This window comes from Mustela putorius, unplaced genomic scaffold, assembly GCF_011764305.1.
Source record: "Mustela putorius furo isolate JIRA1106 unplaced genomic scaffold, ASM1176430v1.1 tig00000785_pilon_pilon_pilon, whole genome shotgun sequence".
NCBI lineage: Eukaryota > Metazoa > Chordata > Mammalia > Carnivora > Mustelidae > Mustela > Mustela putorius.
The window spans coordinates 3,669,473-3,686,903 of NW_025421480.1; the positions used below are offsets into that span (position 1 = coordinate 3,669,473).

The following is a 17,431-nucleotide window of genomic DNA, read 5'->3' on the forward strand; positions in this document are numbered from 1 at the left end:
AGTCAACAAAAGAGGCAACCCATGGAATGGGAGAAGATGGTACGGACGGTACAGACAAATGACAGTATAGACAAAAGGCTGATATCCAGGATCTATAAAGAACTTCTCAAACTTAACACACAAAAAACAGATAATCATGTCAAAAAATGGGCAGAGGACATGAACAGACACTTCTCCAATGAGGACATACAAATGAAAAACAGTCTGAGGGCTTTGAAGGGACAGAGGGGTGGGAAGTTGGGCCAGCCTGGTGGTGGGGATTAATGAGGGCAGGTATTGCATGGAGCACTGGGTGTGGTGCATAAACAATGAATTCTAGTACACTGAAATTTAAAAAATCAAAAATTAAAAAAACAAAGGGAAACAATCCATGTGCATGCACCCTGCACACTGTGAAGTGTTGGCCACATGCATGGGATCTTAGCCAAAAGGCCGATCCGTGATTTAGAGTCGGACACACGTTAAGTGATAGACTTGTTTATTTCATTCGAGTTTTACATATTTTCTGTTAAAGAGCCACATGCCCTCACTATGCCTCACAGTGTTTCCACAGAAGGTCACAGCGCGGGTCTCCCTCCTACCTCTGAGCCTCTGGTGTCCTTGCATTGCCAAGCAGGGAAGCAGCCCGGGGCATGGGGGGCCCAGCAGAAGCCAACACCTTTGCCCAGAGGACCTGCTAGGCGAAGTCCGGGGACAATTGATGCCAAGTCCCCACAGGTCTCCCTCTGGGTCTGTCTGTCCCTGTCCCGGTTCAGGCTGGCCACAGCCACCTGCGTTCACCCCTCCCCCCGCCAGAGCCCCCACTCCCTGGGTTCCCGGACGCTGGCCTCCCTGGGAGCAGCCCCCCGGCCCCCCCCAACCCCCCCGGCCCGCTCGGCCGCCTCCCGCGCACCCTCCGCCCCGGCGTACTTTGTTCCCAGGCGCGACCTCGGGGCCGGCACGTGACCCAGAAACTTCGGAAGCCCCGGGGCGGCGGGCGGCGGGCGGCGGGGAGGAGGAGGCGGCGGCCGAGCTCCCCCGCGCGGCGGGCTCTGCGGCCGGGAGGCGCTCGCCCCGCGCCGCGCTCACCCCGCGCCGCGCTCGCTGCCTGGGCGTGCGGGAGCCGCGCCGGGGAGCCGCGCCGCAGCCGGGAGCCGCGCCGCAGCCCGGAGCCGAGCCGGGCCGAGTCGAGCCGGGGAGCCCGCGGCAGCGCGCGCCGGGCGGGCGGCGAGGCGGGCCCGGCGGGCGGCGGCGCCGGGGGAGGCCGGGGGCCCGCTCGCGCGCGCGGCCGCATCCCCGCCGCTGCCGCCGGGCTACCCCGAGCCGCGCGCTGCCGCCGGCCCCCGCTTCGCGCGCTGCTCCAGCCGCATGGGAGTTGGGGACATGGACGGGGTCGTGCTGGCGTGGACCGCCGTCTTCTGGCTAACAGGTGGGCGTCCTTCCCGACCCCCGCGAGCAACTTTGCGCGCGTTCCCTCGGGGCCGCGTTCCCACCCCACGCCCGGGTCCCCCCGGCTGGGCTTCCAGCTGCTCACAGGTCGGCGGTGATGGGGGAAGGGGCGGTGTGTGTGCGTGTGTGTGTGTGTGTGTGTGCGCGCGCGCGTGTGCGTGTGTGTGTGCGAGATGATGGAGGAGGCGGGGAGGACCCCGACACAAGTGAGACGGCCGAGGGGCAGGTGTTGCACTCCGCACGAGAGAGCTCGGCATGTCCTCTTCCGCACAACGGCTCTTCTCGGGCTTACCCTGACTTGGTGGGGCTGTGGGCCCTGGGAAGAGCCTGGTTGGCGGAGGGGGGAGGAAAGGAAGAAGGAAGAAGGCTCGGAGGAGACACTGATTAAGAGCACGGGTTTTCTGGAGGGGAGGGGCGCAGGAGCGTGTCTCCCCGATTCCTTCCCCGAGACGCGGGAGACCCCGCGGCGCCTCCCCGGGCTCCGGGGCTGCGGTGGGGCGGGATGAGGGGCAAGATGGGGGCCGGGGCTGATTGGTTGTGGAGTTTCGGGCCCTGCTCTCGCTCGCTCGGTGCCCGTGGGAGGAGCGGTCCCACAGCGGAGCCGAGCCGTCCTCCCCCAGGAAGGAGGAACCGCGGAGACACTCGGAAGGGAGAGCTGCTCCTGGCCCCAGAGTCGCTTGCTCCAGACTCCGTGGTTCTCCCTCCCTTTGGGGGAACTTTCTTCCCACCCGCCTGAGGTCTGGAAAGGTTCTTGTTGCCTGACGCCAGGGTCCTGCGAGGTCGAGGGGCCGGTGGCCAGGCAGGGTGGCTGGCCCTGAGACACTCACGAAGTGACCCAGCTTGGATGCTGGCGAGGTCGGGCGGGAAGGTTCCCGGAGTTTGGAAGAGACGAAGATTCCCAGCAAGGTGGAGACCGAGGGATGGAGAAGGGATCAGAAGGGTTGAGACGACGGGGTGAGGGCCGTGCAGGGCGGGGGAGAAAGCAAAAAACAGCACCCCAAAAATGCAATTCTGTCCCCTCTGGGGGCACCAATCAGAAGATTTGGAAAAATCAAGTCAGTAGGAAGTTTGAAACATCTAAGGCAGTCATTGAAAGAGGGTAGAATGTATTTAAGAAGCAAAGCAAAAGCTCTATTTCCCTTAGCTCCAGAATAAGATTATTGATGGCCCCGTTTTTTTTCCCTGTTCCAGATGAAGGACCCTAACGCTGGCTCTGCTCTGTGCCTCCTTGAGGCGTGGGGGTGGAGGTGGGCAGGCCTTGTCTGCAGGGTTAGCCTCTTCTCTGGGCTGCTCTGAGTTCGTCCCTCCCACATTATTCCAATATGAATCATCTCTAATTTCAGGGTTTGGCTGATCCATGTCTCCCCACTCCCCTGGCCTCCCAGTGCCTTCCACTTCCACCCGCACGGATTCTGAATGTCCTTGATTTGCCTCTACTTCTGTGTTGCCATACTGGGGGGCGGGGGGACTCGGGCCTGAAACTCATGTCACCACCTCCCTGAGCTCAGCTGGGCGTCCTGGCTCTAAGTCAGAGATGCTCTTCCAGACACCCCAGAGTGTGCCCAGAAAAAGCACTTGAGGTATTTGCAGGGAGCAGAAGCAGAAGGGGAACACGGAGCCCTGCTACATGGCTGATAGCATTTTATGAGGAAGGGGCCACGGGCCATCTAGGCCAGCCCTCATTTTCTAGAAATGGAGGCCCAGGGAGGTGATGGGCACACAGCACATGTGCAGCGGGACAGGGACTCGACCCCAGTTCCCCGAACCCCAGGCCGGTCCCATTTGTACTCTTTGAAGCTGCGTCTCTGGGTTTTCTTGGTCGTAGGGAGTTCTGTTTTGTGTTTATTTTGAGGGGAGTTGCTGCTCTGTCCTTGCCTTCTTTGCTTGGTACGCGGAGAAGCCGCCCCCTGCCTGGTGGCCCGCAACAGGTCCTCGCCAGGGCCATGTCAGCTGTCAGACAGCCGGGCTTCCCTGCTCGGCAGGTGAGGCCGAGGCTCGCTTTCAGGATCGCTCTGAGCACGGCAGCACCCCCATCCCTGCTCCGGCTCCCCGCTCAGGCCGCCAGGCCGTCGCGGTGCCGCCCCCCAAGGCCTGGCCTCTCGGCCTCCGCAAGGTGGAGAAGCTAACAATGGCGGCTGGGGGGTGGGGGGAGGAGCGGTCACGGAGGAGATGGGTTCAGGCTCCGCGTGCACAGAAAAAGCACGAGAGGAAAAGGTAAGACATTTCAGTGCGGCCCAACCCATGGATTCTCTCTTGAGGGGGCGGCACGGAGGGAGGGAGAAAGGGAAGGACAGATTCCAAGCGAGTCGGGGCGGGGGCACACATCCATTCTCCTTCCCCTCCCACCTCCTCCCCTGTTCGTCTCTCTTAATGCAGGCTGAGCAATTTCTCATCAACACTTCAGTTTTTTCCCTCAGCCTCAGGCAGCTCCTTCCTTGTCTTTCATTGCGAAATTCTGCTGTATATTTAGCCTCATGATTTCTTATTGTCATCGTGATGCTGCTTCCTGCACGAAATTGTTGTTTTGAACAAACACCGCTTCTCAGCTGCTATTTTAGCAACAGGTGCCATCCAGCAGTAGGACCTGAAGGAGGGTTCACTCGCTCTTTGTTCCTGAACGCGGGTGGCGTCTCCTCCTTGCTGGCAGCAGAGGCTGTGAGGAACGCGGGTGCTGTGTCCACTCGGCAAACACGCTCGCGGGCGGGAAGCAGGCCCTGCGTTGTCCTGGAGACTCTCGGGTCTCTCTGTGATGACGGTTGCTTGCTCTGTTAGCCTTTTGGTTTTAGTCATTCGTGTATCCATCCCTTCCACAAGCACATACTAAATTCCCGTGCTTTCCAAGTGTTGGGCTAGGTGCTGAGGGCAAAGAGAGAGCAAAGACCCAGTCCTTCCCCTCACAGAGCCGTCAGTCTGGTCAGTGACTCAAGTGAGTTTTCTGGTGATTTTGAAGATTTTATTTATTTATTTGACAGAGATTACAAGCAGGCAGAGAGAGAGAGAGGAGGAAGCAGACTCCCCACGGAGCAGAGAGCCCAATGTGGGGCTCGATCCCAGGACCCTGGGATCATGACCTGAGCCGAAGGCAGAGGCTTTAACCCCCTGAGCCACCCAGGCGCCCAGTTTTCTGGTGATTTTGATTGGGAAGCAGAAGGTCTTCCAGTCAGAGCTGTGAGAGCCATATGAGAGGCTAGGAGAGCATGGGCACCCCCAAGCCAAGCCTGAAGTGGGGATGGAGCCATCTTGAAGGGAACTCCTAGGAGAGGTGGTGGCTGAGGGAAGACACGTGTTCATGCCTCGTCAGCGGCTGAGTAAGCCTCTACATCCAGGTGCGGTTGGAACAGCCCTCGCAGTCTGGTGGCAGGACACAGTTATGGAGTAGCTCGTGTCCGAGCAATAATGGAGATCTGCACCAAGTGCAGTGGGGGTACCTCACGGTGGCTCCTAACCCACCCTGTGGGGGGAAGGACATTTCCAAGGGGTAGTTGTCACCTGGTCTGGTTTGCATTCGGGTAGATGCCCGGTGACTGTGTGCCGACAGGCTTGGAAGTGGAGAGTTCAAGTGTTAATATTAGTCCTGGAGAAGGAAGAGTACTGCTGATGCCTCAGCATCCCTTGTCTCCTTCCCTGTCCCGCACGCTTTTCATTTCTCTCCCTCCTCTGTTCTCCTTTTCCCTGCAGAAGAGATCTTGCTCTTACCCGAGCACCTTCTTTCAGCACCATCACAGCCCTCTGCTCTCCCCTCCTTCTCTCTGGACCAGGAGAGAGGGCTTGTTTCAGTGTCACTCTTTAGAGTTTAGACTCACATGATTCTGCTGGTTGGCTCATTTCTACAGGCTTGGAATTAGTAGTTGTAGCGGTTTTAGGGCAATACTGTGCTTATAGTCTTAGGGTAAGTACTTAGTGCTCAGTACTTACCCTAAGACTCAGTGTTCATAGTTTTAGTACCAGAACATGGTTGGTGGGAGGAACCCTGACCTGGGCCTTAAGGTTTGGGTTCTAGTCCTTCCCGCCCCATAGACTAACTCTATAACCATGGGATCTGAGACTCATAATCTGTTGAATGAGATGACTTCGGAGGTCACTTTCAGCTCTAAAGATGCTATGGTTTAGAATCTTGTCTCCACTTAATTTTGATGAGTTGGAAGTCATGACCAAAAAGTGACAGGTCCAGTCTTCCTTTTATAATTCGCCCAGGGAAAAGCCCATTTCTTTAGCCCTTCCCTGTTCATTAATGATTGGAATGAAAGACACCAGCTGGGGAGGGAGAGGTCTTGTTAGGATTTTCAGAGGAACAAATGGAATAGCACTCAGTGCTTGGTGGACAGGAGAGGGTCCACTCTGAACGATGAAATGTGGTCATCTGGGGACTGGTACAGGAAGGTGAGTTTTGGACCACATGGGATGAATCCCACTAGAGCCAACACGGCCCCAGGATGTCCCTTTGGTTTCAGGATGCACACACCTTTTCACTCCTTCCAACATTTTAGCTTTTATGTCTCCTTTTTTTCCCCAATCAAGAATATAAAGCAAGGTATGATGTGGGGGTTGTTCTTGCTTCTTTATATGCTATAATGCTTTCCCATATGTTAAAGGACTTTTATATACATTATGCCTTTTGATCATCCTAAGCAAGAAGGACTAATATTACCTACTTCTACATTAGAACACAAAGGCTCAGGGAGGATAAATAACTTGTCCAAGTCCATGGCATCTTATTGATTAAAAGATCAAGAAACAGTGTCACTGACTTAATATGACTTGGTTGTGTCAAGGACCAGAATCCAAGGGAAACATTCTTTTCTGCTCACAGTGGGTCAAAGTAGAACTCTTGATTTAAGTGAACATACAGGGTGTCTGTTTTGGGGCACTGGGTCGTGAGGCTCAAAATTCACAGAACTCGGGGGAATGTTGCAGGGGAACGTGAGAAAGAAGAGCATTTAGTTTTTCCAGTTAGACCCTGAGATCTAAAGGCAAGGCGTAAATGAGAAGTGAGGCCCAGCAGAGCAGAGGACGTGACCCAGCGACAGCAGATACTGCTGGCATCTCAGAGCCCATCTGGGCCTTGGGGCTGGTGCTGTGTACCCAGGAGCCACGCAGGATGTAGCTGTGGCATGTGCATGCTTAACATTTTGGTCTTCAAGATAGCTCTTGGCTCTCTGAAAGTGGAAGAAGGCATTTTGGATGACTAGTGTTCTTTATGGGCCAAGAAACAAGGAAGAGCTGAGAAGAATATGTTGCTTCCCCTGTTCTCCTGCAGTGTCCGCACTCCTGCAGGAAGTGGTGCCCGGCCTTGGGAGTCGAACCCTCGCATTCAGCTGGGATCCTGCCCTGTCACTCCTCCCAGGCCCCTGGCTCATCGGGAGGCAGACTTAGAGGCCGTGCAGGGAGACGGATTAGATTCAAACTGACCTGGGTTTGAATACTAGCTTAATATTTTACCCTATTTTCTCTGGCTTTAAACATGGGAAATTAATTTACCTGTCAGGGTTGTTGTGATCGTTAAAGTGGATATGTAAAACTCCTAGCGCAATGTTTGGCACACAGTAGGCCCTCAACACGAATTATGAGCCCCAAAGAGGTGTATCAGTCAGCATTTTGATATAGCCATGAGCAGCATCCACATCTCAAACGCTCTGAAGAGCAGATATCTAGTTCTTGCTCAGATGACGTGGGAGCCGAAGTCAGCTTCAAGTCAGCTGTGAATTGGCTAGAATTGGTAGACTTGGCTGAGTTCCAAATGTTTTCTTCTTCTGAGGCCGAGGACGAAGGGTCAGCCACTGTCTGGGCAAGCTTGTGTTGTGGGAGAGGGCTCAAAGGGTCAGGGCGAGAGCCTAGAATGACCAGAGCCAAAGCAGGCACATGCCTTTGAAGCGTTTGCTTGGACGCGTCTTAGAACGTGCAGGTCATGTGGAAGAGTGCAGGGCTCTTGGAGTGGTAAGTGCATTGTGCCTACAGGGAGCAAGGCAAGCTTCTGGAGGGAAAACTAACTGGGAACAAATAATCTGATCTATTAACTGGGTTAAATCATTCAACAAATGTGCTGAGTACCTACCACGCAGCGGAGTCTTTAAAGGCTGCTGGGGAGAGTTTGTCGCTGATGACAGAGACAGAGCGCGGGGAGGAAATTCTCAGCCAACTGCCCTGTCATTCTCTGGGGTGCTGGGACTTCAGTAAGAGCGAGAGGAAACTTCTGGAGGAAGTGATAGCTGAGCGAGTTTGGAGGGATACATAGGAATTCCCCGGGGAAAAGTGGGATGGAAGAAGGGGGATTTACAGATTTAAAGAATCAGGAAGGATGTGATCTCTGAAAATTCCAAATATTTTAGTATGGTTGGGGAATTTGGTGCCACAGGAGGAATGAAAGAGAGCGGCCCTCTCTGAAAGGGGGCCGGTTGTCCCTTGTGCTCCTGAAGTGGCTAGAAGGCCACTTTGAAAGGGTCAGAGCAAAGGAGTTCCATGCTCAGATGTGCAGTTTGGAAATATCGTTTGCATCGCAGTGTGGAGAGTGGGATAAGTGTGGGCAAACATGCAGCAGAGACCACGTGGGAGACTCGTGCAGAAAGAGAGGCAAGGCATACCGAGAGCCCGACGTGACAGGTTGCAGTGAGGATAGGAGAGGTGGACAGGGTGACAGCAGATGGAGGGGTGGTGGGGACATGGTTGGACCTGCACACCGAAGGGGCAGGAGTGCCAGAGACCCTTCAGGCCTGCGGCGTGGGATTGCTGGAGGTGACATTTTGGGGCATGAACTAACACAGGAGACGAAACACATAAGGGAGGGAGATCAAGGTTTGATATTTTGCATTTTATAAAAGTACAGTCTAAGTTGCTACGGCAGAGAAACTCTAAAATGCAGAAACTCACACAAAATAATTTCCTTCTCTTTCCGATAACAATTCAGACGTCCTGGGGGTGCGTCTGCCATTCCCAACATGCGGCTGCCCAGACTGCCCCCGGGACAGCTGTTCTCAGCCCGCCGGAGCGAGGAGAGGCCCAGGGCGTGCAGGTTGGCATGCGGCTCTGGGGAGGTGGCCCAGAAGCTGCAAGTCACTTCTCCTCATGTACCTTCGCCCTGAATATTCGGTCACCACTAACTTCAGAGAAGCTAGGAGACGTAGTGTTTGGTTGGGTTGCCTGGCTGGATTAAACCCGAGAAGTTGCTTCACTAAGGGAAGCAGGCAGTTAGTGTCTCCTTCTACAGAGTGACAAGTTGGAGGTGTCTGTGTCCCAGCCACATGGAGATGAGGTCATGTATTTGGGTCTGGAGCTCAGGTGGGAGATCTAAGCTGGAAATACGGGTAACGAGGTGGTAGAGGTTGGTTAGAACTTTCTTATAGGAGTTTTCTCTGTCCAAACAGCCGGTGCATCCCAGAAAGCTGACCCACCCAGTGAATCAGTGAACCTGTGAACCAGGACAGTTTCCAAAGGAACTCTGCCTTGCAGGACAGGGACTAACCTCTTCCAGTGCAGCTTCAGTCCCACTGGAACGGTAGGTAGGCCAGCTAGACATTACTCATGAGCTCATGTCGATCTCTGGAAGACAAGGCCCATCAAACAGAAAAGAGATCTGCTTCTGGCTTTCATCTGCACGGTGGCAGCTGAGAATGGGAAAGCATGGCTCAGTTGGACACGTAGGACATATGCTTAATGAATGGCAAGCACAGTGTGCACGAGTACCAGCGTTATGGGCAGCAAAGAAGAACTAGACCATGAGCAAGGCCCTCTTGGGCAAGGGCAGTGCTGACATTCACCATAGCACCGTAGAAGAGGGGGAGCTAGCCCTGCCTTTGGGGACTAATAGAGAGAAAACATACAAGGATGCTGTCTTTTTTTTTTTTTTTTTTAATCTCCAAATGGTACATCTGGTCCCCCTAACCATAAAATGGCTTGAGTAGTCAGGTGTCCTGTTAGCCAACAGGAGAAGCTGATCCTGGCCAATTTAGGCAGGAAAGGAATTTGCTGGAAGGCAGGCGATTAACTTCTAGAACCAGTGGGAGAGCTGGATAATCAGGCTTCGATATTAGGCAAATACCAAGGAATGTCTTCTATTCTTTGTAAAGTGTTTTTATTTTATTTTATTCTTAACCCAGGTATATAGGAAGATGAATAGTTCCTCTTTTTTTAGCAGGAAAAGTAGGTCCTATTGGCATGCTCTCTGCCTTTAAACCTTGAGCTTGCCGCCCGACATTTCTCCAAGCACTTTGCTCCCATCCTCACAGTGCTTCTGGGGGATGGACAGGCTTTATTTCCTCATCTGGACTGTGGACCCAACCCAGAGGAGATATGGGATACTTCATACTCATCTCCTACACTTAGAAAACCTGCCCATCGGTTGTCCCTAAGCAGTGTTTTAAGAAACTAGGACAGTCGTTAACAGTGTGAGGACAAAAGATAAACGTCTTAAAGAAGATCTAACTTGAAGCCAGGAAAAGGAAGGTTTGTACCGTCATACTGAATGAAGCGAAACCTTAGGAGTCTGAAGGTCAAGATATCCTGGGAAACATGTGATTCTGAGGTCAAAATCCCACTTCTGGGACTTCCAGACTTAAAAGATGCAGGGGCTGTACACAAAATTTCTGAAGATGCCTCTCTTTACAATGATGATTTTCCATGACCTTCAGCAGTGATCTTTGTTCTATAAAATGGAGCTGTGCGGGGCGCCTGGGTGGCTCGGTCAGTTAAACGTTTGCTTCAGCTCAGGTCACGATTCCAGGGTCCCGGGATCAAGTCCCATGTCGGTCTCCCTGCTCAGAGGGGAGCCTGCTTCTCCCTCTGTCTTTGCCCCTCCCCCTCGCGTGTGTGTGTATTCTCTTTCTCAAATAAATAAATATTTCAAATAAAATAAGGTAAAATGGGGCTGTGCTTCTAGGTCTCCCTCCCAAAGATGCTGGCAGGCAGGAATCGCTTACCAATTAACGAGTGGGGAAAAGGAACTTGCTTCGGGGAAAAAGGAAATTGCTAAAATAAGAACAGCTTTGCTTTAGATGCCGCTTCTGTTGTTCTTGCGGGAACATAGCTCCTTGAGTGTGGGATCCTCTTCTTCACCGGAGAATTGGGGCAGGACCTTATCTTGCTGCACGAGGGGAAGCCCGTGCCTGCACGTGGAGCTGAGCTTCCTTGGCCTAGTGAGCCGCCGAGCTGGGGCCGCTCTCTGAGTGTCAGTCACCCCGCTGCTTTCAGGCGGCTTTTCTAGTAATTTGCCAGAAACCCTTCTGTGCCGGGCAGCCTGCTAAGAAAGGTCGTTTAGACCCAATCCTTCATTTACTCTTCCAATCTTTGATTCCTTCCCGATTGTGGGAGCTTCACGCGTGTTCTGTGGCTTGGCTCTGTCCTGGGGATCAGAGTCAGCTGAATCCTGGTCCCTGCCCTCAGGGACCTTAGAGTCAGAAGTAAAGTTTATATTGAATTTCTCAAGATCGGGGACTGGTCTCTTAAACTGATTTTCCCAGATCTTAACACAATGTTTTGAAATATTATTTTGATTGAATTTGAATTTAATAGTCAAGGGCAGTTTTTCTGTGCATCAAGCGCACAGTGAAAACTACAGGAATGGTTTGGGGGGGTCTGAGAAGGAGAACTCCCTCCCCTGCTAATGCCCAAGGGCACGGAATCTCCAGTCTTCACTTATGACCTTCCCTATGCTGTCTGGACAGCTCTCAGTCAGGAATCCCAATTTTTACAGGTGCCTCCTGTACGGAATGACCCTACCTTGCTTCACTTCCTCTTCTGTCCTTTTGCCGACTTCTCTCGCCGTATCTCCCCAGTGTTCTGCAATACTTGCTTTCATTTGTAGGATGACACCCAGATTCTCCCCACACCTCCATAAGTCTCTTTCTAAGGGCACCGACACAGACGTCCCTTACAGCGTCACCAGGGCCTGGACTCTGTCCCAGCCTTGCAGGACCCACACTCAGTGCTGCTTTCTCTCTGGGCTGCGGGGCCTCCTTCAGTTACATGCTCTCGGGTCTCCCCAGGGAAAAGGAGTGACAGATTGACAGGATGGAAACTGTTTTCGTGCGTCTGGACTGTGCTTGGGGCCAAATCTCAGGGAAGACCTTACATGCCCTCTCTAGGCATTCAGATCTTACCCTGGAAGCAATGGGGAATCCATGGAAGCCTTAAAGCATGGATGGACATGATTCGATTAAACCCGTAACTCTAGATTTGGGCCTGGAAGTATGGAGGCCACTTAGGAGTTAATGAAGGTATGTGTAGAGGGATGGTCAAGGGCTTTGCGGCCTGGGTTCCTACCTGACCGTCACTTGCTAACCCTGAGATGGTAGGGAAGATACACACATTCTCTGAGGTTCAGGGTTTTTATCTATAAAATGAGTATGATAATAATACTACAAAATACTTTATAGAACTTTTGGAAAAAATGATGAAGATACTGCATGAATAATGCTTAACACAATTTCTGACACGTAGTAAGCATCTCATGATTGGTATCTAGTAGAAGGAGTGGAACCCTAATTTAAGGAAGTGACGTGGAGATCGAGAAGGGTCAAATTTGAGAGATGCTGACATTTAGTGACCAACCAAATGTACTCGGGGACAGACAGGAGATCGCCCAAGCTATGACTTCTGGCTGAGGTGATAGGATGGAGGTGCACTGGCAGAGGAGCTAGAGGGAGGCAGGGGGGAGGGATTGCTTTCTAAGAAACGAGTGGGAAAAGGAACAAGACTGGGGTTGGACATGTTGAACTTGAAGCATCTATTAAAACGTGCAGATGAGGCCTCAGAGAGGTGAGAGCCTGAGACTTAGTGATAGTTGGAACCGTGGGAAGGAATAAGGTTTCTTAGATCAAATGCACAGATGAACACCACGAAGACGCAGACCTTTTGTTTACCTGGCATACAAAAACGTTCCTATTAGCCTGTAGAGACTCTAGCAGAAGAAGTACTAGGTTTTGGTGTCTGACAAGTGGTGAAATAGAAAAAAACTCTGGAGGAGTTGGGACCAGAGCTCAGGATAGGAACCTCACCCCAGGGAAGATCTCTTGGAAAAGGGAAGCAGAGGGAGGGTGTTCCCAGGCCTGATCTCAGCGTGTGTGCGGCCTCAGGCATTTTAGTGTTTGCTGCAATTACGCACTGTCTCTGAGGGGCCTGATCTGGAGGTAGGAATGGAGGTCCCATGAGAGGTAGAGCCGGAACAGGTAGCAGAGAAGAAAGGTGGTGTGGTCAAGTACAGAGCGTTGTCCTGGGAACCATGTCTGTGATTAGCTCTCCAGCCTCAGCCAGGGCTAGCTGGTCTCTTCCCCTCTGTCCCTTTTCTGTTACCTGGAAAACTGGAGTGTGAATAGGAATTTGGAGAAGAATGACAAAGTTAAGAACTAATGCAATCGAATTGAAGGCGAAACTGTAAAGAAATCTATTTTCCCAATCCAGCTCTGTGAGTTAGGGAGCAGTGGAATGAACCACATCAATATGGGGGGGGGCGGTGCGGTGGAAGGAAACAATGGAGCCTAGAAAGGGGGGTTCTTCAGTGAGCTTCCAGAGAGGAGTGATTTACCCCTTGATGGGGCTGATCTGCATATTCTGACTGTGTTCAAACCTGTTGGTTGTGAATGTTCATGGATATTCGGGAGCCTTGGTGTGGGAGGTGAGAGAAAAGGCCGGAAACAGGAAGGAGGATTAGTGAGTAGTGGGCATGGTCGTGGGGCTGCTCCAGTGTCTTCTCCCTGTGAGCTGTTGATTTACAGCCCTGTGAGTAAGGATTATGAGGCTCCTTAGGGCCTCATGGCTACTGGATGGCCAGATGGGACTCAAAGCCCTATCTATGTGATTCCAGTGCTATTTTACTGTATTGTGCTACCTCTGACACATTTAACTGGTTTTCTCTACAAAATTCTAGAAATTTCCACAGAAATGACTATTACCATGTGCATGCATTCCTTCATTTATTCTAGGATACCTGGTAGGTTCAAAACACTAAGATTTGGCAAATCTCAAATACTCGCACTTCCTCATTCCGCAGAAAGCAGAAATTGTTTTCTCCTCAGAAGAATTAGAACATAGGAGACGTTCATAAGTAAATGTGTTTGAACCATAAGAGTGAGTGTGTTTGCAGGAGGTCATTTTGAACTCTGGCGGTGATAAAGGACGAAAGGCACCCGAAGGAAATGAGTCCTTCCTCGTGGGTCTCAAGTCCACTGTAATTCTAGAGTGAAATGTTCTGTCTCAAGCTTCCTGAAGCTGACTTGGCAGGCTCCTAAATTTAATTCAGAACCTCTTCACCGTGTCTTTCTATCCATATTCCTTTTTTCTGCCTCTCATCATCATTCTCTTTCTGCTTCGAATGTCAGATCAAGCTAGAAACTCTTGACTCTCCCATCCAACTGAAAGTTCTCTTTGCTTGGAATTTCTAGATCTCACCATTGAGTTAATAGAGAGCTTTTGCCTCTCAAACACTCCCCTGGTCTGCCATTCACTGAAATTTCCCTCTTTCTTGGACACCAGGCCTCAGGTTGGATCTTTTCACCACTTAAACTTCTCATCTGCTTTCTAGCATTTTTTTCCTCACTTTTTTTTTTTCTTGATTACCGTTCAAAGCTTTTGAACTTAGTCTACTGCTTTTGATCGGAAAAGTCTTCATTTCTTTTAAAGCTTTCATTTTCTCTTCATCTCTTTGCTTGGTTATCAGCTGGAAGGGAAGTCACTTCTCCTGAAGTCATACTTCCCAGCCTCATGGTCTTTATTTATCAAATATTTGTTGAGTACTTACGGGCTTCACAAGCTGGGACCATGGCATAAGACACGTTTCTTACCTGACAACTCTGTTGGGGTGACAGGCATGAAAATAAATACTTGCAGAGTAATTATAAGAAATGTCTAAAAGAGGATGCTGAGGTTCTGATGGCACAAAGGAGGAAGTGAGTAATGAATTAAGGGTCAGAGAAGGCCTACCGAAAGCCTTTAACCTGGGTTAAGAAAGGTGGAAAAGAGTTTCCCAATGAAAGAAGTGACGAAAAAAGCATTCCAGAAACTGAGAGTATCACGTGCTAAAGACCTAGAGGTGTGAGCTAGCAAGTCCCGCTTGGGGAACCTGTTACTTATTTGGTTATTCTTGGTGCTCAAATAGAGAGTTTATTCTGGTGCTCACCAGAAATGAGGCTGAGGAGGTAAGAGGGATTCAATGATGGGGCACCTTCCGTGCCTTCCCAGGAACTTTGGGTTCTCTCCTGAAGGCTATGGAGGCCAAGGGAAGGGTTTTAAGAAGGTGGGCCATAGCAGTCCGATTTAGAAAGATCATCTGAACTATATAGCAAGGATGGGCAACTGTAGGTGGGGATACCAGACAAGAGATTATGGTAATACCAGTAAGAAATGAAGAGGGTGCCAACAGAAGCAATGGCGGTGAGGTCAAAGAGGAGAGAAGAGAGTAAAGATATTAAGAGATCAAGTGGAGGGGCACCTGGGTGGCGTCTGACTTTGGCTCAGGTCATGATCTCAAGGGACTGAGCCCCAGGGCAGGCTCCCTGTTCAGCGAGGAGTCGGCTTCTCCCTCTCCCTCTGCACCTCCCCCTGCTTGTGCTGATGCTGTCTCTTTCTCTCTCTCAAATAAATAAAAACTTAGAGAGAGCGAGAGAGATCAGGCAGATACGGCTTAGTGATTGCCTGGATATTGGGAGTGAAGGCAGGTGTCTAGACAACGTGACCCAATGGATATTGATAGCATTAACTGTGATGGAGAAGGTGGGAGAGGGCAGGGTAGGGAGGTGAGATGGAGAGGTGTGCCTGTGTGGCGTGAGGTGCGGTCCAGGATGTGGGTACCATTGGATGTACTCATTCTGTCTTGCAGCCATGGCTGACGGCCTTCAAGTCACGGTGCTCGACAAGAAGAAGGTGGCCATGCTCTTTCAGCCCACCGTGCTCCGCTGCCACTTCTCCACGTCCTCCAGGCAGCCTGCCGTCGTGCAGTGGAAGTTCAAATCCTACTGCCAGGATCGCATGGGGGAGTCCTTGGGCATGTCCTCTCCCCGGGCCCAGTCTCTCAGCAAAAGAAACCTGGAATGGGACCCCTACTTGGATTGCTTAGACAGCAGGAGGACTGTCCGCGTGGTAGCTTCAAAACAGGGCTCGACCGTCACCCTGGGAGATTTCTACAGGGGCAGAGAGATCACGATCGTGCATGGTAATGACACCTCTGCGTTGAATCCCGGAATAGAAGGGAGATGAGTTCTGTTGTCCCAAACACAGGGGGATGTCAGCCTCTCCACCTTGCTACTCCTCAAGATTTTGATTTATGGGAAGTGGAAGCACCAAGAAGCCTAGCAAATGACTTAATGTGACAGCGAGGGGGAAAGGGGGAAGGGTGTAGTATCTAGAAGAGATACTGAGATGAGCTTTGGAAATGGTCTTTCTCAAACCTGACCCCTAGTCTGAGGAGCTTGCTATCAGAACTGAATTGAAAGAGGTTCTCATCAAAGAATGTTCTCAAATACACCTTGACATCAGCCTTTATGGCCTTTCCCAAAGTCAGAGAACAGACTTCCCTAAGAAGTTTCTCTGTTGGGAGAAGGGATGTATGTATACACCGTCCAGAGCCAGGTAGATGCCTCGGCCCCAGCCCCCTGTGGTTCTGTATCACTTCTACCCTTTCTTCTGCTCCCTAAAGTATTGGACAAGAAAAGGGCCTACGAGGCTGACCTGATCTATTTGATCATTTGAATTTCGAAGAACTCCTGTGAAGCCAGCTCATTTCCAGGAGTCCAAAGTAATTCGGGAATGACCTGGCTTTCAAGGACTTCTGCAGACCTAGTTAGTTGAAAGCAATCTTCTATTTCCAAAACTGGACTAGAACTAGACCAGTTTCTGGGAACGCCCTAAGTCTTTCACCTTAGGGATGCTAGTATTTGCTATCGGGTTTTTTATCTGTTTGTTTATTTGTTCATTGGAAGTAAAGCAGACATCTTGTCAACCACCATTTAGGCAGCGAAGTAGAACACGGCAGACATTCCTTCTGGAACAGCCCCCGCTCACCCTCCATTGTCCAGGGCTTGCCTTTCAGGGAGACATTTTAGGAATTGGACCTTCTTTTTATGGTAACAGATGCAGATCTTCAAATTGGAAAACTCATGTGGGGAGACAGCGGACTCTATTACTGTATCATCACCACCCCTGATGACCTGGAGGGCAAAAACGAGGACTTGGCGGAGCTGCTGGTGTTGGGTAAGTGAAAGCCCTCGGCAGCTCGGCCGTGTTAGACCCCTCGCGCTGCTCCCTCCGCTCACTGCTCCCTGCGTGACCCAGCGGCGTGCATACACCGGGCTTTATGTCTTGTGCACAAATGGGCTTTAGAAACTCCTCATGAGCAATAGCCATGTTTATTGCACCTTGTTTCTTTGGCACGGTCCTGATGTCTCTTCTGCTCTCTCAGGGTTGTTTTTCTCCCTCCTTCCCGCTTGTGTCCCCTTAACCCCGATTTCTCTCTGCTCTTAGGCTTCACTTCTCTTTTTGTGCGCTAAGTGTTGAAGAAAATGCCAGATGCCTTTGAAGCAGAGTAGAGACAACCGAGAGATGAGAATTCATTGCTGAGTGAGGAATCTCCCAAGATGTCAGGAATCTTTTTCCATTCAGTTACCTACATGTAAGACGGTCCTGAGGAAGGGTGGCTGTCAGCTGGAGGGTTTAACCATCAAACGTGCTTGATGGAAAGAACTATTGGAAAGTCTGCTAGGGTTTAGTTGGAAGGCAAATGCCTTGAAACCTAAAAGCTTCTGAGTCATTCTCAAAGCAAATAGATCTAATCTTTATTAATATTAATTTCTTTGTAAAGGAAAATTCATTATTTTTGGCCACGCGTCCTCTTTTGCAGATTGGAGGAATGTCAGTGGGAAATGACTTCCTTGTATGGAATTGAAAATTGAGCACATATTTCATGTTCTATAAAATGTTAGTTGTACAACAAAATTAGAATAAAATATACAGAAATTAGGAAAAGAAACTGCATTAGTTGTAGGAGAAAAGGTAAATTCTTGAGGCCATTTTTTAGATGAAATGA

At 50.9% G+C, this 17,431-nt stretch overlaps 1 protein-coding gene across 2 annotated transcripts in view; it reads left to right on the forward strand.

Moving 5' to 3' along the window:
- The first annotated feature begins 1,276 nt into the window (after window positions 1-1,276).
- ILDR2 (immunoglobulin like domain containing receptor 2) overlaps window positions 1,277-17,431 on the forward strand; it is a 58,157-nt gene continuing 42,002 nt past the window's right edge. Inside the window, exons 1-4 of one of the 2 annotated variants that reach the window (XM_045084639.1) lie at window positions 1,323-1,408; window positions 8,787-8,917; window positions 15,230-15,562; window positions 16,480-16,599. In XM_045084639.1, the coding sequence (XP_044940574.1) occupies window positions 15,232-15,562; window positions 16,480-16,599 (451 nt within the window). In that variant the 5' untranslated portion in view covers window positions 1,323-1,408; window positions 8,787-8,917; window positions 15,230-15,231. Of the gene's footprint in view, window positions 1,409-8,786; window positions 8,918-15,229; window positions 15,563-16,479; window positions 16,600-17,431 lie in introns of both variants that reach the window. The other variant, XM_045084640.1, reaches the window with a different exon arrangement.